This window comes from Ciconia boyciana, chromosome 27 (assembly GCF_034638445.1).
Source record: "Ciconia boyciana chromosome 27, ASM3463844v1, whole genome shotgun sequence".
Classification (NCBI taxonomy): Eukaryota; Metazoa; Chordata; class Aves; order Ciconiiformes; family Ciconiidae; genus Ciconia; species Ciconia boyciana.
Genome location: NC_132960.1, coordinates 2,686,906 through 2,713,906, shown reverse-complemented (window position 1 = coordinate 2,713,906; position 27,001 = coordinate 2,686,906). Strand labels below are relative to the sequence as shown.

Sequence of the window (27,001 nt, the reverse complement as noted above, 5' to 3'; positions counted from 1 at the left end):
TGATCAGGACTGAAACTGACTGAGACCAATCCCTCCCCGAGCACCATCTTCCTTCTGCTGAGCCGAGAGGAGCTAAACACTGGAGGAGACACCTCTTTTGCAGGTGACCAAAGCCTGGAGATGTGAACCTGGGCCTTGCTGCATGAAGACAACTCATTCCTGCTCCTTTTGGGGCAGCGTGGGGTGAGAAGGGCTCACCCCAGGGTGATTTGTGCTTGCTCCCGCCCCTCTCGTAGGGCCATGGTGCAGACACAGGGCATGCCCTTGCTGGAGCTGCTGTTGCAGAAAGCATCGCCTTAGTGGGGATGGGGCCAGGCAGAGATTTTGTAGTCACTGAGAAAATCTGTTTCCTCCAGGATGAGAATGGTGATGAGGCTGCCAGGGCCTTGAAGGATGCTTTACCCACCTGTGCCCTACCCAGACCCCGTCGCTCCAGTGCCCAACATGGCCCAGCACCTCGTGACTGAGCAAGCAGAGTGCTGAGCCTGCGTGTGGCTTTGCTACACGCATGGCACTAATGGTAGGAAGGGGAGGAATCCAGAGTGCCCAGCAGAGCCATGTTATCAGCGGCCCGGCACACCCAGCTCACGGCTTTTATGTCATAGCCAAAAAATCAAAATGGAAAAAAATCCCCTGAAGTTAATTGAAATGAAGAGCTCAAAGACAGATATTGCCCAGATGTTTTTGGCAGGGGGTGCCACTGTTTGCTGTCATTTGCATGGGTTTGTGATTCTTAGTGAGGAATTGTGGGTCTCTCTTAGCATTACAAGAGATTAGCAGGGCTCCATCGCTGCTCCTTGAATTTTTGGGTGTCAGGCTTGCAGCACTGACCTGGGAAGGGGCACGTGCAGTCTGTGTGGCTGCAGCTTTTCCACATTCACAGAACAACATATGCTGCATAATGGTGCTGGGGAACAGGGGATCCGCACACTTCAGGAAACACCGTGAAGTATCTTTGTGAGTCCATGGAGACAGATGCACTTCGTGCTTTGTGCTCATTCTTTGGATCTGGTCTTGGCTCAGTCTGGGGTGATAAGTGGAGCTGGTTCAAATTTAATCTCTCTGTTTCAGAGGGGATGCTGATATTATGAAGGCAAAGTGCCCTGAATTAATGTAAAAGCAGGTGTATTCAGAGTGTCGACTGCAATTTCTGCAAGTGGGATACAGGAGAAATAATTCAACTTCAGAAGCAGCTTTGCAACAGGGGAGATTTTTGCACTTCTAGAGAAGGAAGACAGATGTGACCCGGAGAAACCCAGCACCCACCCACTCCAGAGCTCTCCACCGCGGAGCACTGCTGCTGCCAGACTGAGCAGCGTGTGAGCTGCCTTCCGTGCTGCGATTTGGCAGGTAGAGCCGTCACCCAGCTCTCGCCACTTGGGCTGTCTCCTGGGTGCCAGACTTTGCCTCCCACTGCTTGTCTGAATGGCAGCAGAGCTTCCCATGCTGGTGGGCAGGATGTCGCTGCTGGAGAGAATAGAGGCAAAAAAGGATGATGATGGGAGCAAGCAGGTCTCAGAGGTATTAAAAGGTAGAAAAAGCCATCGAACGATCCACAAAGCAGTAATTTTTGGCCTCTCTGTTTTGCAGCAGTGACTAAGAAGAATAACAAACATCTGAAATGTGGATAAAATAATACACAGACAAAGGATGTTCATGTTGGTGCAGGGCCAGGAACGTGCCTGGTCTGAATGTCAGGGTGACCCGGCAAGCTGCTGTGGTTCATGGAGGAGCCATGAATTTGGGCTCAAAGAATTTAGGGAAAGCTGGAGGTTGTTTAGCTTTGCAAGCGTGAGTTGAGGGAAAGATGGAGCCCGGCAGAGAGCAAAGACAATCGCAGAGGGCAATTCCTCCTCGAATGAGCGAGTCCTTTGACCATCTGGTGACATCTCAGGGACACTATTCTGTTCATGCTTTGGGGCAGGGTATGGCCAAGACATCCCTCCCAGCCCCGTTTTCCCTGCTGTTATGATTTAGGCAGGTAGTGCTACACAGTCAGGAGCACATCCATCTTTCTATACTCAGCTGTGTATTTTCAGCCTTCCACAGTACAACTCCATAGCTGTAAGTGTTGCCTTCATCACTGAAACATCTCAAAGCCCTTAGTTATTATCATGTCAGTTAAACACCTTAATAGCTCTGCCCTCCCGTGAGCACGTTAATGGCCGGAGAGGTTGCTCCATGCATGTGCTTTACGCGCAGGCATTGAAGATGCCCAGCTGATTTCATCTAGGCAGTCAGTAGTATTTCCTCTTTCCAACTGTACAAGGAAATCTTGCTGCTTCCTCAGCTCATAAAAGCAGTGAAATTGCTTTTTTTCCTTCTTACAGTGTTGCCAGTTTCTGTGCAGCTGTAAAGCCCAGCTACCCCTGCCAGGGCTCAGAGCGCTTCAGCTTCTGCCTCTTGCTCTCTGCAGGGTAAAATGCACAATAATTAAGTATACTTTATAATATTTTTTTTTTTATCTAATACTTTAAGCAAATACTTCTTTGAGTGTTTGTTCTCTCTCTGCTTGCTCTTGGCCTCTGTATTTCTCCCCTCCTAATGAGCTGTCCTGATTTTCTCTCTCCAGTTAAGTGCCCCAGCTGAATGCTGGACCATCTTTGGTGTTTCCTTCTGGGCTGCGTTGCAGGATGTGGTCGCTTTGCTCTGTCCACCTGCCCCTGTGGCACTGCTGTGCCGCCAGCTGCAAACCCGGGGATGCAAGCTTGGCCATGTGTTATTGTAATAACAGGACTGAGGTCATTGGCAACGCAGTTCTGTCCACAGACGTCGGAGTGTTTTACAAAGGAGGTAAGTTCTGTTCTTCTCTGTAGGGAAACTGAGGCAGAGGAAGGGTGAGGACTTGGATGCAACCAGGCCTGAGAAGGCGGCTGCAGGTGGTGGGGAGCTTTCTTCAGTTCCCTGGTGTTTAAGGTGCATTTGCTTCGGTTTCCATCAGTTTTTCAGTAACTACCAAGGTCAAAACCCTGCTCTGAGGTCAATTGAGATTTTCATCTTGTGTTTAAAAGGAATTAAATGGCACAAAACCAGTATGGGCTGGGCTGAGTCCCCAGCTCCCACTGGGTGGGGAGGAGCAAGGTGGGGGGGAGACAACTCCTGTCCTGGGAAGGTTTCCACCTGGGAAGCCTAATTAGCTTGATGGGAAGCCTAATTGGCTTGATGAGGTTATAAAGGGCAACACCCCATACAGTAGAGATGAAAAGAGGTCCTCCAGCCTCTTGCTGGAGATGGTGGCACTTCGTGCTCCTGCACTGGAGCAGCCACAGCCTGGGAAGAGGTATGTAGCATGGGCTGGGAGCTGGGTCTGCTTTGCCTAGGGGGTCACTGCAATGAAGCTGTGCCCTGCTGGAGAGCTAGGCAGGATCTGGTCTGGTGCCAGGATGAGAGGAAGGACAAGGGGGTGTAAAACCATCCAGCACCTCCTGGTATATGGCTTTGAGGAGTTCCAGGCAAGTTGAGGCAATTGGTGATGGTTTTAAGGGGATTTAGCAATCAACAATAGTAATAAAAAGTTTCAGTTAGCTTTATGTAAATTGCCAGAGCATCTTTGCTTAGTCAGTGCCCTCTAAATGTTTTTGTTTGTTTGTTTTTCCTGGGGGAAGAATCATTTGGGCCTCCACCCTGTCCTAATGAAGACATCTAACCTGGGAAGCACCTGCTTCTCGTGCCTTGCTGGCAGCCAGCTGTGTCATAAACACTCAGCATTGGGTGGAATGGATCCTGCTCCTTGTGTGCAGGTGTGAGGAAGAAGAGAGCTCTACTTCCACCTCAGCGGTGCTCTGGAGAGAGGTTATAACCCCTCTCCTTGCATAGCTGCTCATGAGCGTGGAGAATATGCGTTGGGGGTTATGGGAGACCATTGAGGTGCGGTGTCTGGGTTAGGAAGGAAGAGCTCCCAGCGGAGGGAGGGCTTGGCCTGTGCCTGTTTTAGACCCCTGTAAGCTTTGGCATTGAGATCCTGGAGCAGAGACAACAATTAACCCTCCTTTCCCCAAATTAAGGTGTCGAATGAAGGTAACTGAGTTGCTATTTCAATTTATTGGAGATGCAAGACTAAAACTAGGATGAAAGCTGCTGACAAAATGTAAGGTCATTAGAAATAAATCCCTGCTTCCTCTTTTTCTTCCTAAATAGCATTAATGTACTTACATTAGCAGTTCAGCGTGCTAGGTACTGGACAACTGGGAAGGCAATTGATGCTGGTCCCATGTGTTTAAGGTTGGGTTTGGATCTCTTGAACAAGATCACAGAGGAGCTTTGTGTCCTAGGGCCAAATACATTGATGGATCAGTCCCTTTCATGCCTGACAGCGGACTCTGACTCCCAGACTCTTCAGTTACGATGGCATTTATGGCAACAGATGAGCCAGACCATTAAAAACCCAGAAGGAAAAGGAAAGTTGAGGATCAGTTTCAAAACAGGTAATGCAAGTACATAAGCAAACTGCCTTCAAACAGCAACAGCCCTTGAAATCTATCCTTTGGGGCAAATAATCAATGAAATCAATGCAATTGTAGGGAAACTGCAAGCTAGGCAATTTTGGGTGAGTTCTGCTCATGCCGGGGTGTATGTGTAATCTAAAAGGCTGGCTGATAAAACTAGGTTGATCCAGGGTGGGAGCTGCTAAGACAACTGTGCGAGTGGAAAGACCAGGGGACTACACCAAAGGCATTGTTTTAACTGCACAATGGGAGTCATGAGGGGGATTTTAGCCCTTCTTGCTCCTAGATTCCCTAGCAGAAATAGCAAAACTCTTGACCATAGAAAAGCCCTCTCTGCTTTTTGTATGCCTGTGCATGGAAAATGGGTGTGCAGCCTGGGGGAGCTGGGCGCACACGAGCCAGCTCTGGCCTGGCTGTTGCTGTGTGTTGGCAGAAAGGCATGCATGTTGCTTTGTTTCCAGCCTTGCCATTTATCTACAGCTCTTTACACGTTGCTCCTGGCTGACTTGGTCATGGACACCACCTTCATGTGGGAGCTCCTCGTGCTCCTGCTGCTAACACCATCACTGCAGCTCACCGCTGTGCCGCAGACCCCCACGCTGCTGGTCCAGCACGCGTTTCTGTTGGCTGACGTGTGGGCACTTGCAAAGCCAGGCTCTGGGCTGTAGGTGAGAGCTCCCTGCGAATGGCAGACAGCTGCAAAAGGCAGAGCAAAGCTGGGTTTCAGCTTAGGGAATTCCCTGGAGAAAAGGCAGAAGATGCCCAAGTTTGGTAGAAGGTGAAGGTGCCAACTTACAGATGTTGTCAGGGAAGCTGCCTTCTGCACAGAGCCTGTAGAGAATGGGAAAAGGTTGCATGTTATCAATCTGTCTTCAAATGCAAAGCCCTTTAGCCTCAAATGTGAGCCTGACCCTCTCTAGCCTGTCTCTTCCTGTTTGGAGACAGTAGGACTCACTGTTTGGGTGGGTTTGCACTGGTGGGGGTCTATTAGGACTGATAGGAAGAACCAATCTGTGTCAGGACTGTGTAGATTTCTTGCAGCATGGCAGCTCCAAAGCAGCACTGGCCAGTTGTTTTTCCTTTCAACACATCCATCTACAGTAGCTTGTGCAGCCCTGCTAGGGTCTGTCACTCACCTGCTCTCCTCTCCTTCCAGCAGCTTCCTATAAGTGACAATCTCGATGTCCAGGGCCAGCTTGACGTTCATGAGCTCCTGGTACTTGTGGAGCTGCTGGGCAAGGTCTGCCTTGGTCTGCTGCAGGGCTGTCTCCAGCTCGGAGAGTTTGTGCTTCGCATCTTTGACAGCCGTTTCCCTGCGCTGCTTGGCATCGGCCACGGCGGCTTCCAGCTTGCAGCGCTGCAAGGAGCGAGACACCGTCCGTCTTAGCTGTCTCTTGCTATCTTCAAACGTAATGTGTTATCAAGAGACGGCTTTAAAGTCTGGTTGTGCATTCAGCCCAGCAGTAAGATGGACATGCAGTCCCCTCTGGCAGGGGTTTGAGGGAGCCGGAGATGCAGTTTCAGTGCTCCCTCGTGTTGCTTGCAGGGGATGGGGGGCTGTAACCGCATCTGTCTTCAGGTGCTGCGTGAGCTGGGCTTTAATGCAGCCCTAGTTGGAGCAGTAGAGCCCCAGTTCATGAACACCCTTTGCAAGGTGCTACAGCACCATTTAATTTGGTTGTGGGAGCTCACAGGAACAGCAATTCACACTCTGCCCTGCTGAAACAACCAGACCTGGCTGTGCTTACCTGGTCCTTGGTGCTTCTGACTTCTCTGTTCAGTCTCTGGACTGTCCGTGTCAGCTCAGCTATCTTGTTTTTTGTCTCTCGCAGGCTGTCGGCGTTTCTGCCTGCAGTGACTCGCAGCTCCTTGAACTAAAAAAGCCCAAAAGACATCACTGCATGTCCCAAAGACACATGCTTTGAGTTAAATCAGAGCAAATCAGGAGAGTGGGGGGTGTTTCTCTGGGTCTGAAGTTGGACTGAAGAGAAACCTCTGCCAGGTTTTCTCACCTTGCTTTCATACCAGGCCTGTGCTTCTGCCTGGCTCCTGCGGGCGATGTCCTCGTACTGAGCCTTGATGTCCGCGATGATGCCATCCAAGTTGAGATCTCCCCTATTGTCCATCTGCACGACCACGGAAGTATCTGAGATCTGGGCCCGCAGCTGGTGGATTTCCTGGTGACGACATGGGGTTGAGCTGGTCAGAGATGCTGGCCCTGCTGTCCAGCCCCAAGATGGTGTGTCACCCGCATTGTGCAACTCTGTCCCCCTTTGCAGTGACCAAGCAGAGATGAATTCCCGAGTCTCACCATTCACCGCAAGCGATGACCACTGCCCTGCATTACCCCCTCTTCCCCTGTCCTTTGGGATAAGCAACTTCAAAATCCAGCTGGGAAATGCAAATGATGGGTGGAGCAATAGGGAGGCTTCTTACCACTTTGTAGAACACTCTCAGGAATTCAATCTCTTCTTTCAGGCTTTCCACCTTGGCCTCCAGCTCTGCTTTGTTTAAGAAAAAACAGTCCGCGTCCTGGAGACGCGTTGGGGATAGAAGAAGGAAGTTTGTTAGTGAGAGCAGACTCAGGGCTACCCTTGGGGTGAGGGACTTTCGGTGCTGGAACCGTGACCGCGCGCCAGCTCCCAATTACGCAGTTGCTGCTGATTTGAGTTCAAGCGAACCCGAGCACCAGCTCCTGCTTGTACTTGTTTTGTGTGCTGCTTTTGGGAAATAAATCACCGCGTGCACCCCAAAGACCTGAACCCGGAGAGGAGAGTTCAAACAACCCCTTGCTCACCTTCTTCAGGGCAATAAACTCACTCTCGGTGCACGTCCGCTGGCTGCATTCGTCCTTGTACCTGCGTGGGGAAAATGGGAGATTTTGTTTGAGTTCAGCGCAATTACATCTTTCTTTGGGTTTCTGCAGGCCTTCTTTCAAGAAGTGAAACTCCTAATTTTTTTTCCTTCTCCCCAAACAACATTTTGGGATGTTTTGGTCTTGTTTCCATAGCCCATGGGAAAGCAAACGTGTTTTCAGAGAGGTTTCTGTGTCTTTACAAATTTGCAGCAGAACTGTTTTTATTTGACCTCTGCAACAGCAAATCGCTGCTGAACATTTCTAAATGTTAATTCCTTGAATTAGGAAGGAGAGAAAGAGAACCTGGAAGAGGAACATCCTCTGTTTCCTGCATATCTCTGTAAATTGGGACCTTATTTTATATACTGAGATCCTGGTAGATCTCTCCATCTACCTACTAGTTCTCTGGGAACCATCTACTACAAGTTCATGGTCTCTGCCTGTGTACGAATCCTGAACAACATTTGGAGCCCTGCACTCACATTTCTCTGGTTTTTACTTACATTTTCTTGTTTGTTTCCAAAACCTGCTGTGCTGCTTTCAGGTCTGTTTCTAACTGGGCTCTGTTGCACCCCAGTGCTTCCAGCTGCTTCTTCAAGTTACCAATATAAGCTTCTAACATGGGCATGATGGTATTCTTGCGGTGTTTTTGACCACGCAGAAAGCTCCACTTGGTCTCCAGCACCTTGTTCTGCTGTTCCAGGAGTCGAACCTGAATCCCAGAAAGCAAAATAGAAAACGAGATGAGGATTAAAGGGCTTGTGAGAGCCAGTGTCCATGCAACAGCAGTGAAATGTGTGTTCCTGCTCTTGGTACATGTGAATGCAGTGTTTCCTAATCCAGTGTGCATTTGTGCATAGGCTGTTTCTGGGCCACCCGTGTGGAAATGCACAAAAATCTAAGCACTTCTAGAAAGGAGAGATTTGCAATAAATTGGGGGTGTGCAGAGAGGAATGGGAAGGAACTGGAAGGCTGATGAAACTAGTTTTAGCTTGTTCCCTCCCTGCAGTCAGGCCTAGAGATCGGACCAATAGTGCCTGTATACTGAAGCTTCCCCAGTGGCTCATAAGCACCTTGGTGCTCAACTGGCACCCTTATGCAAGTTGCCCTCAATGTCTAAAACGAGTTGTCTTACAAGGATTTCATGCCCTTTCCATGCTAGACACCTCACTTCAATTCTAGTGCCTGCAAACTGGAGCTGAGGAGGGGTTCCCAGCTCACCTTGTCAATGAAAGAAGCAAATTTGTTGTTGAGGGTCTTGATCTGCTCCTTCTCTTGGTACTTCACCGTTTGTATGTTGGGATCGAGTTCCAGTCTGAGCGGTTGGAGCAGCTGCTCATTGATGGTGATGGGTGTGATGGTGCACGGCCTGGAGGCTCCATGAACCCCATAGCCAAAGCCAGCACCTCTGTAGCCAAACCCCATGCCAGCTGCACCAAAGCCATATCCACGTCTCGGAGGAGGACATCTTCCAACAGCTATTCTGGGCCTGGAGGATGCCACACCATCAAGACTTCTGCTGCTGAAGTAACCCAAACCACAGTAGCCCATGCCACCACCCCAGTGACACGAGGCAGTGCTGAAACGACATCGATTCCTGGGAAGAGCTGCAGAGGAAGAGCTGAAATTCCGGATGGCATGGCCAGAGCTGGCACTGTAGGAGCAGCAGGACATGGTTGCTGGTGGGAGACGGACTGGTGCAGGCAATGATGTGCTGGGAGTGGATTCCAGGGTGCAGTTCCCTCTGACCACAGTGGAGCACCTTCTTCCTTTTATTTGTGTGGAAAACGGGGCGAGGCTGCATGAAACTTCCACAAAATGTTTATGATGCAGAGAATGTGAACTACTTAGCATATATTGTGCTTACCAACAGAGAAAGCAGCAGCATATTTGCCCCATAAAGGTTTGAAGAATGCTGTTAAGTCAGAGGTCTTGTGTAGTAGCAACAAAAATTAGGGGAGTTGTGCTGGGTGAATTGTTTTCAGGAGACATAGTAAAAATTGCATGTTCCCCTTTTTATAGGTTGGACGAAGTGGAACTGAGCCTTTGAAAATGTAAAATGCTTTTCTGTCAATGGAGATCTTTAAGTTTTGCTGGTACCTCAGCCTGCAAGTAAGAGCTTTGAAGGAGAATGTGATTCAACCTGCTATTTAATAAGAACTATCAGTAATAAATGTGAATTTACTGAGAATTAATGAACAAAGTCTTGCAGGCAGGTTAGTGGTAAATGACCATGTTTTGTTGGTTCTGCTTATAAAAAGGCAACGTGTTTTAATGCCAGGGAAACATCTGTGGGGCCAAATCTATTTCTCAAGGTGATTTTTCTGCAGGTTGCTGATATGAGTGTGTTCCAACGTGGTAAATTATTTGGGGGAAATTGCTGATCAGTGGAAATTGAAACCTATGCTTGGAACATAGTAGCTTTTGCAGACACTCGTTGGCCAAATCCTCAGAAAACTGGCGTCTCCTCCTCCCCTCATCCCTCAACTTGAAGGTTGGGTTCCCACCTGGTTTGGGGCAGGGCCAGGCTTGGTCCTTCGCCTCCTACGTTGGGCGAGTGCCCTCATTGTGGTGTCAGGGCTCAGACTCTTCCTGGCTTTGCTGTTCACATGCGTGTGTGTCCAGGTCCTTGGAAGCACAGGGATAGCGTCGGTGCCCGCGTCGCTGTGTGGGAGGGCAGCGTGTTTTGTAGGGGCAGGGTGGAAGTTTCAAACTAATGATTTTGGTTTGTTTACTGCATTTCTTTCCCCTTCCCTATTCAGTGGTTGGTTACAATTGCAAGCCAAAATTACCAGCTTTGCTGTCAGGATCTGGGAGCTCTTGGACGCTTCGGCTCCAGGGCTCACAGACATCCTTGGGGGAAATGGGGCATGAGAAGATCTAGAGTTAATCCTCATGTGTCAGACCACGTTGCTCCAGACTGTAGTTGTATTTTATGGCTCTCTGGCTGCATCTCTTCTCTCCACATTGTCATCTTAGGAAACGCTTTCTGCTTTTGATGAGATGACCGACACCAAATGCAACTGTACAGCGCTTTTGGACAGAAATCTGAGGACAGGGGTTGCAGGAGGCTGGGTTTGCAGGGAGCCTGACCCAAAAAGGAGAGAGGGACAGGGGATAAAGCTGCAGGTTCTCCAATGCAACAGGGAAAGGCAGTTGAATATGTTGTTGAGCCGACTCCAAAAAACCCCAAAATGTTTTGAGCTAGCTCAATTAAGCCAAATAGTTCAAATCAGGTTGAGCATGTTGGGAATGAGACGTTTTGGTGTTACTTTTTTTTTTTAAAGGAAAAATCTCAATTTGGAAAAAAAAGAAAAAAAAAAAAGGTTTTGTTTTGGAAAAACTTTTTGATGGGAGAATTCCTCCTCTTCCAGCCTACCACAGGCTTCAGAGCAGGAAAATATCCCCTGGTTTTGTTCCTGTTCTCATGATCTCTCGCATCCCAGCTGCATTCACGCAGTCTGGCTGTAGCCACTGTTAGCAGGTCTGTCATACCACAGTGATTTTCAGCCCCCAGGGAGTTTCCCCCCCTCTTTCATCCTGATTTTAGGGGATTAGGTCCAGGGGAATGATGTTCACTGAGTGATGGACATGGGAGGAGCGTGGTGGGTGAGATGTGTTTTGACCTGATCTCCTCACCCCCCACCCTGTTGCCATGGACCAACTCTGCACCCCACATTTTCCAAAAGCCGGTGGATCTCTTGGGGACTGTAATGAGAGATGGCCTCGGCCTTGATTTGAGTTTGAGTTTTTCTTTTTTAATTGTCTCGTTAATGTGTGTTTTGTAACTCTGAAAAGAGGAGCAGTATCATGTGATCTCAGGTTTGCTGTGTCAGTTTATTGGGGAGAAATAGAAAAAAAAACAAGATAAAGGCAAACAACAAGCATCATAGAGGAACTGGATGTTCTAGGTAAGACTCCTCTGCTCCCTTTGATTTTTAACTTTTCTTTGCAATCACGTCCGTACACTGGAGGAGCAGAAACTTATATCGCTTAGTGTTTTTAACCCAGATAAGTGGCTCCTTAATACATACGCTGTGCTAACTGTGCCCTGCCCCGTTAAAATAGCATTGCTGCACAGGCTTTGCTAGACCTGCGCAACCTGGGAGGAACAGGCAAACTTTGGGAAGAGCCTATTTGTAAAACTACAGCATAAAGTAATGAAAAGAGCAAGTTTCATAACAGTATTGAAAGTTGCAGGGAATAAGCAACACGGACTGGACTGAAAGCTTTAAAATCCCCCATCTGTTTTCTGTGTGTGCTGCTAGCAGGCTGCTGCTGATATGAACTGGTGGAGTGAGGACCCTTCTTTCAATGCCTGTTGTTGTTTTAGTATTTTGACCTGTAGGAAGTTGTAGAGGACATGAGTTTGACATTGGAGCTCTTCCCGCTCACAACACTGTATCCTCCCGTGGTGGTACAAGGAGCACAGATGTGTCCAGAGCCGGTGATGATGCTTTTGCCACAGACACCTCCTCCCGTCACTAGACCTCTGCTTCTGAATAGGGATCTGCTGCTTTAAGAGTAGCTGCCACCAAAGTATGGGTCAGTATTGCATGTGATTCTTCCCGGGGATTGGCACACAGCTGCAAAGAAAACATTTCAGCTCAGGATTTCCATCCTACAGGGGAGATCCTGGGGGACTAGTAGGAATAGGGATTTGTCTGGTACTTAAAAATATTCACAGGGCAGCCACTGTCTACGCACAGCCTTAGGGGGATGGGGAAAATGGAGATGTGTGAAAACTAAAGTCCCTCTAACATTTAATGTGTGTTCCTATAACGGGCCTCCCTCTGTCCCCTCAATTAGCCCATGTGTGAATAGGTACCCAGTCATTTCGTCTGGGGTGGCAAAGGTGGCCAGGCACGACTGGGACTGAACCTTTGGCTTGATAAGACCTGAGGCTACACAGGACATCACCTTTATTCATGCAAGGTTTTCCATCTGGGGGGAAAGCCTGAGTGCATTAGGAGCTTTTGACTTTGTAAGGCATTTGGGTCCATAAATGCTGGAAAGTGCTTTGAAAGTGTCACCCTCTAGGACTTCGGGTCTCAGTGGGATTTGCTGCAATTACAGAGGTGATGGCTCATCAGACACTGTGAAAGGTGGTTGTGGGATGAGATGTGTTACTATTTCTTCCTTGCAGGGTTGTACGAGCACCCACCTGCTCTCCTCTCCATCCAGCAGCTTCCTGTAGGTCGTGATCTCGATGCCCAGGGCCAGCTTGACGTTCATGAGCCCCTGGTGCTCATGGGCCATGTCCTGCTTTACCTTCTCCAGCTCAGAGAGTTTGCACTTTGCATCCTTGATAACCACTTCCCTGTGCTCCTCAGCTTCAGCAATGGCTCCTTCCGGTTTGCAGCTCTGCAGATAAGAGATTTTCATTACTGCCACTTATTTGCATGTGCTTTGAATAGTTCAGAGCTGTTGAATCTGCCTGTCTGTGTATTCATCCACCTGCACTTTGTTACCTTTTCAGACTTTATAGATAAACCTTCAACTCTAGGATGATTCTCTCTGCCTAGCTGAGACTTTGGTGTATATGTTGTCTTCTCACTGCAGGTCTCTGCTATTCAGTTATTAGTCGTAACGGACCATTTTACTCTGTACTCTGGATTACCAGCAAATCTTAGAGTTGAGCAGCTGACCTGTATTTTACCAAAACTGGCTTTATTGCTCCCTTGCTCTAGCGGAGGAGTTTTGGAAAGCCACAACCTGGGAATGGCGATTGACACATTATTGCCCCTGAGTCATCCTTACCTGGGCTTTGGTGTTTTCACATTCTCCAGTTAGTCTCTGAATCACCCAATTCAGCTCCACAATTTCATTCTTTGTATTACGCAAGCTGTCATCGTGTTTGCCAGCGGTTTCTCTCAGTTCCTCATACTGAGGAGAGAGAAAACACGATGAAAATAAATACCAGAGTGAGGAGATGAGTCAGTAATTAAACCTACTATGTGATTCTGGGTCCACAGTCCCGGATCTTGAGCTTTAAGGCAAAAACCTTTGTCACTGGGGGACACGAATGACTCGTTTACACAGTAACAGCTCTGTGTGTGAAGGCATTAACAGAGGATGTATGACACATAGGGAAAACACAGCAGGTGGCTAAGAAAACAGACCTTTAAAAAGCCTGTTCAACCCAAATTAGGAAATCTGAGGCCCTAAGCAGGGCCCTTAGCAGAAGTGGGGCATAAATACTTTTGAGAGTGTCGTCATGACTCACCTTGCTGTAGTACCAGGTTTCTGCATCAGCCTGGCTTTTTTTGGCAATGTCGTCATATTGAGCTTTGACATCAGTGATGATGTCGTCCATGTTCAGGCCTCAGCTGTTGTCCATTTGCACAATAACAGAGGTGCCTGAAATGGGTGCTCAGATTTCCTTAGGTGCCCCTAAGTGATTTCCTAGGGGCGACAGCAAGATTATCAGTTGTCTGCACCGGAGGTGCTTTCCCTGCGGATCTCCATGGTGTGGAGACAAGGAGATGCAGTGTGCTCCACATACCGTGACTTCAGGCTCACTGCAAAAAACCCGAAGAGGGATTTTCTGGTTTAATCTCTCTGGATCCTACCTTCACCATCAAGTTGAAACAGATTCCTTAGGATTCGCCCATGTAGTGCAAGAATAACACCTTTGAAATCCAGAGCAATCAACTGATGTACACATGAAACACCAAAAATCTCTATGAACTCAAATGATGGTTGTGGGAGCCTAACTCCACAGGCCCCCTACGGAGGCATGGGGTGGAGGAAAGGGGAGCAGAAAAGGAAGAACCATTACGACTTCACACAGACTCCTCAGGCAGTTGATCTCTTGGATGAGGGACTCCACCTTGGCTTCCAGCTCAGCTTTGTTCACGTAGGCGCAATCTGCGTCCTGAAGCGCATCAAGGGTTTATGAAATGAAAGAGCAAACTGCTTAATGCCAGCAAGTGATGAGAGTACAAACTCTTAGGGCTGCTCTTTTCAAGGACATAAATTTTACCATGCTATTAAATTGTTCCGCTCTCTTATCCTCTTAGGCAGAAGACAAAAAATCACTAGACACAGAGAAGAGAAGGAAAGGTTTTGACTAGTTGGGGTATACAAACATCCCAAGTGAACCACCTCAGCTAAAACTGACTCACTTAAGGTGGGATTCAACTCTTTTAATTAAATCTTCCCAAAAGCTGGCCTTTAGGTCCCTCTAGAGTCTCTGGAGAGTGAGAGGCAGTCTCACCCTCTCTTTCCAGCAATATTGGCTGCTGTTCATACTAAAAGCCCGGAATAAGTGTTTGAGTTGGTTTGAACTGCTCTTACCTTTTTGAGCGTAGCAAACTCATTCTCTGCGCCTGTTTGCCAGTGAGTTTCCTCTTCATACCTGCAAGGAGAAGAAAAAAGATCACTTTGTTCCTCATTATTCAGCTTAAGCAAGAACATGAATCTGATCTTCCTCTATCACCTCCAAATGCTCAACCTCAGCATGGAAACCAACTGCTGGTGCAAGCCATGCACATGTACATGTGGAGGAGATCTTGCATCTTGTGCAGCTTTTGCCATCCAAAAATTAGGTGAGATCAGTTCTAGCCCGTTTTGGAGCTTCTATCTTTTTTAAACTTACTTTTTCTTGTAATATTCCATGATACCCTGCATGGTGCTCAGTTCTGTTTCCAGCTTGGCTCTGTCGCTTCCCAGAACATGCAGCTGCCTCTTCAAGTTGCCAGTATAAGTTTCAAACATTGGCTCAGTGTTGCCCCTGTAGCACTTTTGTTCCTGTATAAATTCCCCTGTGATCTCCAACACCTTGTTCTGTTGCTCCAGGAACTGGACTTGAAACCCAGAAGTAAAGCATTCAAAGTATAGTGATTTTGTTAAACTGGTGACACAGAAATGAACAATTACAGTCCCAGAACGGGCAAATTGAGAGAGAAACATCTGTGAGTTATTCAGGATAGTATCAGGTGAGTGGAGAAGGCATGCCTTTAAAATCTCTCAAGCAGCATCTTCTCATAAGAAGGTTCTTCAGAAAAATGTCTTGGTGGTTGTTATGCAAAAAGAACTGAGTTAGACTCAGCACCAAAGTAAAGTGGGGTAAGTCAGAGGTAATTCTACTGAAGTTAGGGTTCAAGTGATATAGAAGTGGGGTATTAGAGAATCCGCTTCTCTGCATGTAACAGCAAAGCTTGATTGTCATTTGCAATAAGACTGCTTTACACCACTCTTGGAGCATGAAAATACCTTCTTGCTCCCACTGAAGGCTCCTTTTTACTCTAAGGTGGTGCAAAATGTCCTCCTCATAAAACCCAAACAAGTCCTCACTGCAAAGTCAGGCTGTGAGTTTTGGCTGCTGTTGCTATTAAGCAGTTTGGCAAATGCATTCCTTGCTTCGGATGTGCCGTACAGCAGCTTGTTACGGCTCTGTGGCTGCGATGCCCGTTGAGCCGGGCACCTCTTCTCTTGCCTTGTCAATGAAAAATGCAAACTTGTTATTGAGGGTCTTGATCTGCTCCTTTTCCTGGTACTTCACAGACTGAAGGTTTGGGTCTATCTCCATCTTGAGCAGCTGGAGCAGGTGCCCATTGACTGTGACCTTGGCAGTGGGTATGCAGACCCCCAGGGCTCCACCGACCCTGCAGCCAAAGCCGGCACCTCCATAGCCCAACCCCATGCTTGAGGGGCTGTTGCCATATCGCAGTAGGTGGCAGCCGCTGATCGCTAGCTTGGGCTTGCTGCCCGCATCACCACCAAGGCTTCTGCTGCCGAAGCATCCCAGCCCAGGGTACCCCACACCACCACCTCCCCAGCACGAGACGGTGCTGACGGCATATCTCTTCACACTTCTGGGGATTACAGCAGAGCAAGAGCTGAAACTCCGTGTGCCCCCGGCTCCGGAGCAGGCATGGTAGGATGGGCAAGATGTTGAGACCAGCTCGAAGGGGAATGAAGGCAGAGGGAGAAGCTGAACGCAGGAGCAGGAGGCAATGCACACCAGTTGACCCAGCCAGAAACCCTCTGCAATGAGAAGCAGAGCTTTCACCTTTTTATGTCCCAGGAAAACAGGCTTTGGTTGCACGACCAGCCCCAAAAGACCATTTTTAAAGATGTTTATGAGCTTAGGTTGTTTGGTAATATCCCACTAGTCTCTTTTGCTGAATAGTGACCTGAGCTGCTTTTAAGTGCACACCTATCATTCAGTTATAGGCCGTGTTTCTAATTTGAATGGGAGGGAATCCCTGGTCCCATAAAAACTGCATTTGCAAACCTCTCCTTTTTATAGTGAGCATGAAAGAGAGAAGCAGAACCAATCTTTTTATGTTTGCAGGGCCCTGGGAGCGAGGGAAGGAGCATTGCTTTGTTTTACATGTGGGAAAAGAAGAATCTGAGTTAAACTCTTGGGAATATTCTAGGGATTCAAACACTGGGGCTGATTTGGTTTGTATTACATGAGCCTTTAGCCAGAGTTGCTCCTTTTGTAATCCTAATTTTATAATATACTTCTTCCTTTCTTCCTTTCTTCCTTTCTTCCTTTCTTCCTTTCTTCCTTTCTTCCTTTCTTCCTTTCTTCCTTTCTTCCTTTCTTCCTTTCTTCCTTTCTTCCTTTCTTCCTTTCTTCCTTTCTTCCTTTCTTCCTTTCTTCCTTTCTTCCTTTCTTCCTTTCCTCTGTAATTTTGTTAGCCTCAAGAGAACAATCTTTTAATTCTCTCAGGACAGGAGATGGACCTGTGCAAGCGTATTTCTTGGTGCTAGGGCTCTGCTGGTCTGTAACTACAAGCAGAAAACAGTGCAGCAAAGCAGGGTGTGAGAGCAGGAGAAGGCAGTGAAAGATTTTCCAGCTCAGACCTTTGCACCAGCCGGGGAAATCAAAGCCAAAGGTTGAATAGATGGAGGTGATGGTGGAGTGAGTGCACTGATCCTGCAGAGAGAAATTCAGTCTGATTTGCTGCTCTGTCTCTCAAGCTGCCCGTGTGCTTCTCTCCTCCACTGAATGCCCTGAAGAGGGAGTCTGTTGTTTTCCCTCGTTTTGGGGGGAGTGTGAGTGACACCGGTCAGATAGATTGACACCTCTCATCTTATTGCTTGCAGAAGTGTCCTCCATGGGCAATAGCTTACAGGAGAACTGGGCTTGGTCATTCTTTTCTGGTGAAATTGTTTGGCAAACCCCTGTGAATGTAAGTTTGGACTATATATATTTTTTTTATTTTTCAGCAAAGGAAGTGGGTTCAGAGTGACAAAGGTGCAGGAAAGGCAGATAAGTCTTTCCTAGAAAATGAAATAAGTGATTTTCAGTCCCATCCTTGCTGAAATATTGAAAGGGCTGTGTGCCATGGGTGGGAACCCTCTTAATTCTTTTGCCTCCAGTGGGATAACACTGAGGGCTTAGCCCTGAAAATCTCAGCCTTTTCTAAAGGTGCATTGGCTTTTATGTGATTTTCTTGGCATTCACCATGGCCTAAGAACATGTTCTGCTCCATGAAGAGGATCAGAGAGAAGTTCATGCATGCAAGCCTGAAAGCTGGCCTGCCTCATTTAGCCGCGCAACATTTTAGGGTAAAGCTGTGTGGGAGTTGTATGTGCTAAGCACTTTTTGGGACTCAGCCTAAATGGAGTTCAGAGAGCTCAGCATCTTTCATGATTGGGCCCTGGATGCTGGAGAACAGCTGCTACACGTGATAGTTGGCATCTTCCATGAAATGGAAGAAGTCATGTTGGCTTCTTTTCTCACTTTCTCTCTCTTGGGTTTTTAATTACAGACCTGAGCAGAGCTCAGTACTGCCAGCTTGTCTGAGCCAGCCCGGCTTCGATCTGCTGACCCAACAGAAACCTCAGCTCGGGAGCATCACACTGCCCGGGGATCGCATCCTTGTTTAGCACTTGGTCTGACAGCTTTTTTGGCCGCTCCAGAGAGGGGATGGAGATAAATCCCTCCTGTTTTCCCTGCACAAGCTGCAGGTCTGGAACCAGCCTTTCCAGAAGTTTAGCTCTGATGCGTGGGATCCATCTTCCTTGACTTTAAAACACCTTTTGCAGTGCTCCTGCAATGCAGACATCTTCAGCCAACTGCCTAGAGCGCTTTCGGTCCCATGGAGGGAGGGAGGTGTTACCGGGGAACGAATCATTTGACCCAAAAGTGTCTGGTTTTGTCCTTTGACTGGCTCAGTAGGTGTTTATGGCCAGGTGAAATCAGCCCCACCTTCTGGTCTTGCTCTGTTGGCTGTGCATCTTGGAAAACTTTCCAAAGTGCTTGGGCATTGCTGCTCTGTGACCCGTGTCTCCAATACACTTAATGTTCCCCCTCCTTTCTGGGACTGAGAGGAGGAGGCTATGGGAAGGCTGTGAGTGACAGTGAGTGCCTATGGCAAATCTTCCAAACCTTATTCTAAAATTACACTTTTAGGTGAATTTTGTAATGGCACAGAAAACCCACATTGCTCATGATAAGTTTGATTGCAGTTTATTGAAGAAATTTCATAAAGCTCATACGGTTCAATGGGGGCAGAAGATGAGAGGAAACGAGCTAGTTACATTTTGGCACATAATTCTCCAACCCTCTTCTTTGCCTCCCTCCCCCTTCCGTAAAAAGAGAAGAAGAAGAAGAAAAAAAACAGGCTAAGAACAAAGGCACTAAAACAGAGATGTTCTTCCAGGTTATGTAAAATTTATGTTACCAAAGCCTGCTGTTCCTCCCTTTTGTTTTTCCTGTATTTTTAACCTCTGTGTCTACTTTAAGCTCACTCTGGCTAGTGGAAACGAGAATGGTTTGCTGCTGAGACAAGGTCTAGCAACCTGTAGGTTACGTGGTCTTTTGGCTTAAATTATACATACTGGGTGGGTGAGGAATTCAACATTATAGAGAGCCAACCCCTTTCACCTATGGAAAATGAAGGCTGCATTTTTGGATGTAGGTAGAGCTAGAGCGCCCTGGAGTGAAACGACAGCAATGCAAGAGGAATTGGGAAACAGAGCAAGTGCCTCTCTATGGAAAGACGCTTTGTTTTCAATTCTTCAAGCCTTTGTGGGGAGCAAGCCCAGCAGTGGGGAGCAGGGTTGGTTAGGAGGGAGCACAAGAGACTGTGGTCTCAACGCACCTCCTGCTTTCTGTTATAAGCAAGTGAAGGGACACATTCTGCTTTCATGTACGCTGGTGTAAATCCAAGTCCTGCATCTACTCTGGATTTGTACCAGGGTGCTGGAGCAAAAGGGAGCCCTGGTAAGGTAGAAGCTGAGCTCTAACGATGGCACCCATTAATGGGAAGGCTGATTACTCATTGACAAGCAGTGCTGGGCTTCTGGTCAGCTGGGTGAGGCTTTATGCAGAGGAATTAATTGAACTTGGAGAGGCATCTCTCCCAAGCCAGTAAGTAGCGCTGGGAATATGTTTTCCCCTAATGGGAAAGTCACAAGCATGGTTCTTTGGATGGTGTTAATAGGCTTTGTGCTGGCAGCAGGAGGTGGTGCTCAACCTCTTCTGCTCCGGATGAGCTGGGTGCCACCACAACTTAGCTCCGATAGCTCTTCTTGGTGGTGCTTTTCGACACAAACCTCATGCTTGAGCTGCTTCCTGCGCCAGAGCTGAATCCACCAGCCAGGCAGCTCCCGCCGCTGGAGCTGGCACCGCTTCCCCCCATGCTGAGCCTGTTGCTGAAGCCTGACCCCAGCCCCAACGTGTTCCCACCTCCGTAGCTGCTACTGGATGAGACCACAGCTGTGATGGGAAACCATGGGCAGAGGGTTAGGTTTTTTGGAATAGTACAAAGGAATTTCAACCTTTAGTTTCACACATTCGTGTTTTTTCTTGGACAGTCTACCACTGCCTGTAGTTCATACATCTTATTCTCTGGCTTTTCTTCCTATCCTGTAGCAGAGCTGGCCTTAGACATCTGAGTCTCCCAGGGACAGTCTCAATGTACAAAACCTTTCAAGTTCAGAGCTGGTCAGAGAAAAGATGTATCAGGCTCTTTGGCCTCCCCAGTCCCACAGATCACTCCAAAACCCTAAGTGTACTCCATTTTTGTGTCGGTAACTACTAGCTGCGTAGCTCATTTTCATTGTCTTATCCTCAATTCCAGGTACATTTAAGGAATATCTCAATGAATACTCAATCTATTGCTTAAGACCCAGATTACTTACAAATATTCACTGCACCAACGCCTTCTCCAGCCAGCCTGGAAGAAAGAGAGGACAGAGAAGGAGGGGCTTGTTATTTAGGACAATTTCAAGCAACAGTTTGGCACCAGGGACACTGGATAACAGAATGGTCTGGGGTGTTAAGGTCTGATGATGAGTGTCCGACAGGAATTGAAATAACACCTGTAACTGCGTAGGATACGGATGTGTGTTCTCTGCAAGTTTTTGTGGTCCTTCCCTCTCTTGTTGCAAGGAAAATGTGAAAATATCTATGGGTTTGGACATTATTTGGTTTGCAGGGGGAGCCACCCACCTGCTCTCCTCGCCCTCCAGCAGCTTCCTGTAGGTCGCAATCTCGATGTCCAGGGCCAGCTTGACGTTCATGAGCTCCTGGTACTCACGGAGCTGCCGGGCCAGGTCTGCCTTGGCTTTCTGCAGAGCATCTTCCAGGCCAGCCAGTTTTGCCCTGGCATCCTTGAAGGCCATCTCCCCGCGCTGCTCAGCATCTACGATGGCCGTCTGCAAACTGGCGCACTGCAAGAAGTGGAAATAGGTCTGGCAACTGCTTGGTGGGTTTGGACCCTGATTTCCAGGCATCCTTGCAAGGGTACAGCAAGGTAGTTGAGATGTAGGTGCCCCTTTGTTTGGAGCGGTCCTGTGTGCCATACCTGTTTCTTTACACTATCAATTTCTGAGTGGAGCCACTGGATCATGCGGTTCATCTCTGAGATCTCCATCTTGGTGTTGTGGAGGTCGTCCCCGTGCCGGCCAGCCGTGAGCTGCAGCTCCTCATACTGAGATGGGCAGGAAGATGAGACACCAGGGCACAGTCAGATCTGGGCAGGAGCTTGAACTCATTGGTAGAGATTGACCCTGCTCTGATCCTCTCTTGACGGGGTCTTCTGTCTCTTTCTGTACTCAGTCCAAGCTCTTCCTCATGAGCTTTTGCATATTTCCTTCCTCCCTCTATCTCCTTATGCTCCTCTGTCTCTCGTCAAAATGGCATTTTCATGTGTCCAAGAAACTAAATGAAATCCTATCCAAATTGACTTGATTTTACACCCTACTCCCCTGTCCTCTCTGCTTGCACTCTCCAGTATAAAATAGCCTTTGGGAAAAGCTAAACAAAAATTTTCCTAGCTCACCTGGTTAATTTTCACATCCTCACCTTGCTCTGGTACCAGGACTCGGCCTCTGCCCGGCTCCGGTTAGCAATGTCCTCGTACTGTGCTTTGACCTCTGCAATGATGCTGTCCAGGTCCAGGTTTCGGTTGTTGTCCATGGAGAGAATTACGGAGGTGTCAGAGATCTGTGACTGCATCTGAGACAGCTCCTGTAAGTCAAACAAATTTCTTCTCAGTCCCAAATATTTCACTGTTGTGCTTGTCCCAGAGAGAATGTGTGGCAGAGGGGTAGGAATGGGGAGGACCTGCAGCTCCGAACAGCTCTTTCAGGCTGGTTCGGTCCTGTTGGTACCAGGAAAAGGGGGAAATAGCAGAACTGGGAAATTTGGGAGATTCTTACTGCCTCATAGAGGGCTCGCAGGAAGTTAATCTCATCTGTCAGTGCCTCCACCTTGGTCCCCAGGTCCACCTTGTTCACGTAGGCGGCATCCGCATCCTGGAACCACGACAACAGAGGTAGTGAACCAGATCTTGCCTATCTGCATCCTTGTACAAAGACCAGTTGTCATTTAATACAAATCTTTGGCGACAAACCAGAACTGAAGAGTTTCTTGACCTCTGTGCCTTTAAACAGAGCCAAGAGTGAACTGGTTTCTTCCCTGCACCTTTTTTTGGGGGGAGGGAGGGATGATGTCTATAGATCTAAGCAATTTTTGACACGTCAGAAGCCACTGAATTTCCCTTTTTTGCCAGTGCACAGACAGATATTTTGGACAATGCTTGAAATAGTGGGAGTTTCTCATGGTGTCTCCTGCAGATGGGACCGGGGGGCTGTGGAGGGTAGGACTGGATACAGAAAGGCTGCAGAAGTGGCAGAGCATCTAGTGGAGTAGTCACCATACCTGCTCACAAGGTATGGATGACCTAGATCTGGTCTGGTACCTGGGGGACCAGGACTCACCTGAATTTTGGATGAGGGGCCTGAAACAAGAATGAGCTATTGCCAAGGACTGACACACTGGCACAATTGGGTGTTTCTGCTTCAAGGAGGGATGACTACACGTTTGCTAAGTGCTTTGCCCAGCTTGGCACTGCCGGATAAAAAGGGTTATTTGCATTCAAATGCGTTTTGCCTTTAAAAAGTGTGTCCCTTCTTTGTTGTTGGCGCCTCACCTTCTTGAGCAAAACAAAGTCATTCTCTGCAGTCGTGCGCTTGTTGATCTCCTCTTCGTACCTGTTGGGAAGGGGAGATGAGCATCCCTTTACAGCTTCCACACTGCAACCCACCCTGTCCACCATGGGCATATGGAAATCCCTCCTCCATGCGTTCATTGTAGGGTGCTTGTGGAGAGACCAAAGAGTCTGTTCCCAGGGGCATTTACCACCAATGCGTAGATCTCTGGAGGAAACAACAAAAATAGCTACCTAACAATGCTATGTCCTTGCTATGTCAGTGCATATATTATTCATAGCATTATTAGATATATATATCTCACCGATTATGATAGAAAGACAGCACCCTTGGGCTAGGTGGTGGGAGGAGGCCATCTAGAAAAGCTACAGGCCTTCATTAAAGGCACGTTTTATCCTCCCAGAAGTTTTCGCTGTGAATGGGAGCCTTGTACTCTCTAAATTTTCTCAGGCCGGGAGGGCTGGGTGGAGCCGTAGCTGAGCTCATTGCCGCCACACCTGGGTTAGTCAGAAGAGCCGGAACCTCTGACGCCAGCTCCCGCGGTAGCTTCGGGAGGGCTGAGGATGGCCAGGGAGGAGGGAGGATGATGGCCTGGGCAAGGAAAGCCAAGGTCTGGATCAGCAGCAGCGTGCGGTCCCGCTCTTGGGAAAGGATAAAAAACAGCAATAGCCATGGACTGATGCCCAGCTCAAATGAAATGATTAAATCGGGGAGATGAAAGACAGGAGTTCAAAGGAAGGAATCCATGCAGCTAATAAAAGGTTAGCCTTTCATGACCCTTTCATGGGGGAAGATTTCTTCACATGAGGAATATCCAACTCTTAAAATAATTTCCATTAAGCAAAGTCCTGGCCCGTATGTGGATTTGTGGGTCTCTAAGCTCTTAGCCACGTAGAAGAGGAAAACTAATTTGGCATATGTCTAATTTCTAATTGCCATACAGATTAGTATTTGACTCAGAAGAGCAAAACATTAGGAAGAATACTTTGTGATCCACGAAGTTTCAAATAAATAAAGGTAAAAAGAAAAAATTCCTGGGAAATGGGGACAGAAGCAGTGACATCCTTTTGGTAGGTGTAGGCATTGTCGCCACAATGCGAGATGATGGTCCCTGCCCAGCAGTGTGTATGATGTCATTGAGCTTTTGCCCAAAGATTCCCTGGTCTGGAGCCAGAAGGAATATTTGCCACTTTATGTCAGATGCAGGCAGAGTATTCAAGTCTGAACCTCCTCCATGATGTGACCTTTGATTGTCAAAGGATTTCTTGTCTGAAGTCATGGTACACCCAAGGGTCTTTTCTCAGCTGAGCAATCTCTGTTGCTGCTTTGCTAATGTTAGACATTGCTTTTCAAAATTTAAAATGGCTTTCGCCATGGACCTGTGATGAGAACAGAAGGAGGACACTCTAACCCAGTTAATCAATAGCAGTATTGTGCTTACAGCTGGGATTCATCTCAAGGCAGCTACCTGGAACTTGGCTATTTTGGCTAAGCTCTGCTCTTTGAGGTTCCTTCTGTAGCTGATGGAGAAAGATATTTATCTCTGGAATGTCATTTGTCCCATCCTAAAATTAATTAAGGAAAGCCGGATGGCTGATTTGTAGCAGCCATCTGGATTTCCCTGAGGTCTTACATGGCCAAACTGACACAGGACAGATTTTTCTCTGTTAAACGTTTCTTTTCTGAAGGCACAGAGAACCATAAAAAAGAAGTCTCAAAGGAGAATGTGGATGACGATTTCTCTTCCCCAAGGCAGTTGTTTCTGTTCCGATGCTATTTTTGGGCTAGAGGCACTGTTGGTAAAGGTGGCAAAGTGTCAGACATAATCTCACAAGAAAGGGAGAGCAGAGGGGTTTTGGCAGAATGTGCGTGTCCTTGTTTTGAATTGCAGCCTGCACCTAGCTCTCATCTCTTGTTTTTCTGGTTCCAGATTGACAATTTAAGCTCCTTACTTACTCACATCCATTAAGCAGTGTATCCATTGTGGGCATGGTAGCAGACACTAACGCTTGATAGATGTTTTTCCAAAGTGCAAAGAGTGGATGAGAGAGGGAACACCTCCTTCTAACAGCCTAAAGAGTTAATGAGCTGGGCTGAAACCCTTGCCCAAGATTTCAGTGGCTTTCCATGGGGTGGAAGCTAACTCCTGACTTTTCAAAGTGCTAAAACTATGCGATACATTGATATTAAGGGACATTATAATAATTTAAAAAAAAAAAAAAAGGAAAGAAAAACAATGAAAAATACTTAAGCACACACTTAAAGCTAATCTTTCTTTGTAGACAGTTTTTCTCTCCTGGAAAGGAGCCCACATCAGTAAGAAATGTGAGCGTTCAGAGTGCTCAATAGTCTTGTTAAGATTCAGGTTTCATCCTGGTCTGTATTAAAATGACTGCACAGGAGCGGAAACTGTTTGGAAAGCTTAAGCTCTGGATAGACTAAGCTTTTGAGAAGCTGCTCCCGAACTCCTGTGGATGTCTGACCATCTGAGCCTTCTGCAACATTTAAAAAGTTCACCTGTCCCTGCAAAAAAGTTGCATATGTCTTGCAACGGGTAGAGTGCTGCTGCTGACATCTATACAGCAGCTAAAGTGAGGGGAACCGAGTCACTTTAGTCCTTTCTGAGGTCTCACAGTTTTGGGGTTGCCTTGGGTCTTTTAACTCATCCAGGAAGAAGATAGAGTGAAGAAAAGTGGACAGGTTTCTTTCTGTGTGTGTGTTGCTTACCTGATCTTGAAGTCTTCAACAGCATCCTGCATAGCCTTCAGCTCTGAGCTGAGCCGCAGCCTATCCCCTGCTAGAGCATTGAGCTGTCTTCTCATGTTGCTGATGTACACATCAAACATAGGTTCAAGGTTATTTTTCACGAATTGTTGGTCTTTCAAGAGGCTCCATTTGGTCTCCAGTACTTTATTTTGTTGCTCCAGGAACCGCACCTGAAACCCATCAGAACAATTTAAATCATTTGGGATCATCAGCTCAAAACCTGCCTCACTTTTCATGAGATGGGGGCTTTAATGTGAGGGGGGTTTTGTTTTATGTAGTTTAAAGTGGGCTTTAGATGGGCATGTCATCAAAAGATCATTGGTAGGAATATTTGGAAACCAGGAGCAACCTTCAACTGCAAAGAAATCTGGAAAAATAATTTGCACCATATCCAGACTGTCTATAGAGCTCTGACAAAATGAGCTGTATAGACAGTCTGGATACAGAGATAAAAGCTGATCAAAATCCTTAACTCGTTGCATTAAGAATTTATAAATAAATTTACAATGTTGAGAGCAATCCTGATCCTACTCTATAGGCAATGTAAAACATGCCAGGCTGGATGAAGTGGAACATGTCTTACCTTGTCAATGAAGGACACAAATTTGTTGTTGAGGGATTTGATCTGGTCCTTTTCCTCCTGCCGCACTCTCTGCATGTTGGGGTCAATCTCCAAGTTAAGAGGTACCAAGAGGTGTTGGTTGACCGTGATGTCTTGAATACCTCCAGGGCCACATCCACCTCCGAATCCAAACCCAGCTCCACCAACTCTACGTGCCAACCCGCCATGACCTGACCCATAACTGTATCCTGGTCTAGCAGACCAATACCCTCCGCTCATGGAAATCCTCTTGTTTGCCCCTAGATTGTGAAGGCTCCTGCTGCCAAAACCACCCCTGATCTGTCCCACGCCTCTACCACTGCAGCGGGACATGGACATGGAGCTGAAGCTGCTTCGGTTAACAGGCATAGCAGCAGAAGCAGTACTGAAACTCTTAGTGAGTCCTCCTGACCTAATGCCGACTGACTTCTGTGCGATTGTTCACCGGTGGCGAGAACAGAGGATGGTAAGGTGAGATGGCAGATGAGTAGAAATCTTTGGGAATTTGGATCAGGAGTCCCCTCTTCCTTTTATCCTTTTGGAGAGCTGGGCTTCTCCGCAGAGGGCCGCTCAGTTGACTGAGCTAATCGGTTTGGTATGCTGGCACGTGGCCACCTTTCCCAACCCGTTAATCACCAGACTCGCTAATGCAATGGGCTGTCAACCTTCAGGCTTATAAAACTAACCAAATTTTCTAACCTGTATTTTTTAGAGCAGGGATTACTGGTGGGAAAAAAAAATATTTACATCTGGAAGTTCCCTTTTGGGCTTGCTTTTAACTTGGTTCATGGTGTCAGTGCCCATTTAGTTTCAAGCTGATGGGACTGAAGTTGCCACAAGAGGGAATCTAGGGATGTTGAAAATGCCAGTTTGACGTGCTTTGCTAAAGAAAAAACTGACTTTGCTCCCCGA

At 47.5% G+C, this 27,001-nt stretch overlaps 3 protein-coding genes across 3 annotated transcripts; all 3 read right to left on the bottom strand.

Moving 5' to 3' along the window:
* Positions 1-4,929: 4,929 nt before the first annotated feature.
* On the bottom strand, positions 4,930-8,976 carry LOC140644358 (keratin, type II cytoskeletal cochleal-like). The gene is made up of 9 exons (XM_072847091.1): positions 8,524-8,976; positions 7,806-8,014; positions 7,243-7,303; positions 6,882-6,977; positions 6,458-6,622; positions 6,194-6,319; positions 5,582-5,802; positions 5,242-5,276; positions 4,930-5,141 (listed from the first exon to the last, which is right to left on the bottom strand). The coding sequence occupies exons 1-9, from the start codon at positions 8,974-8,976 to the stop codon at positions 4,930-4,932; spliced, it is 1,578 nt and encodes a 525-aa protein (XP_072703192.1).
* A 2,872-nt stretch (positions 8,977-11,848) lies between these two features.
* On the bottom strand, positions 11,849-17,777 carry LOC140644357 (keratin, type II cytoskeletal cochleal-like). Its single transcript, XM_072847089.1, is given in 9 exon segments — positions 11,849-11,888; positions 12,467-12,666; positions 13,063-13,188; positions 13,529-13,684; positions 14,084-14,179; positions 14,602-14,662; positions 14,903-15,105; positions 15,731-16,293; positions 17,726-17,777. Coding segments are annotated over 9 exon segments (1,497 nt in total).
* Positions 17,778-19,778: 2,001 nt separating this feature from the next.
* LOC140644450 (keratin, type II cytoskeletal cochleal-like) lies at positions 19,779-26,521 on the bottom strand (the record flags this gene model as incomplete). The annotated part of the gene is made up of 9 exons (XM_072847300.1): positions 19,779-19,984; positions 20,410-20,444; positions 20,720-20,940; positions 21,075-21,200; positions 21,575-21,739; positions 21,931-22,026; positions 22,704-22,764; positions 25,450-25,658; positions 26,072-26,521. Coding segments are annotated over 9 exons (1,569 nt in total), but the record flags the coding sequence as incomplete, so codon positions are not given.
* Positions 26,522-27,001: the final 480 nt, after the last annotated feature.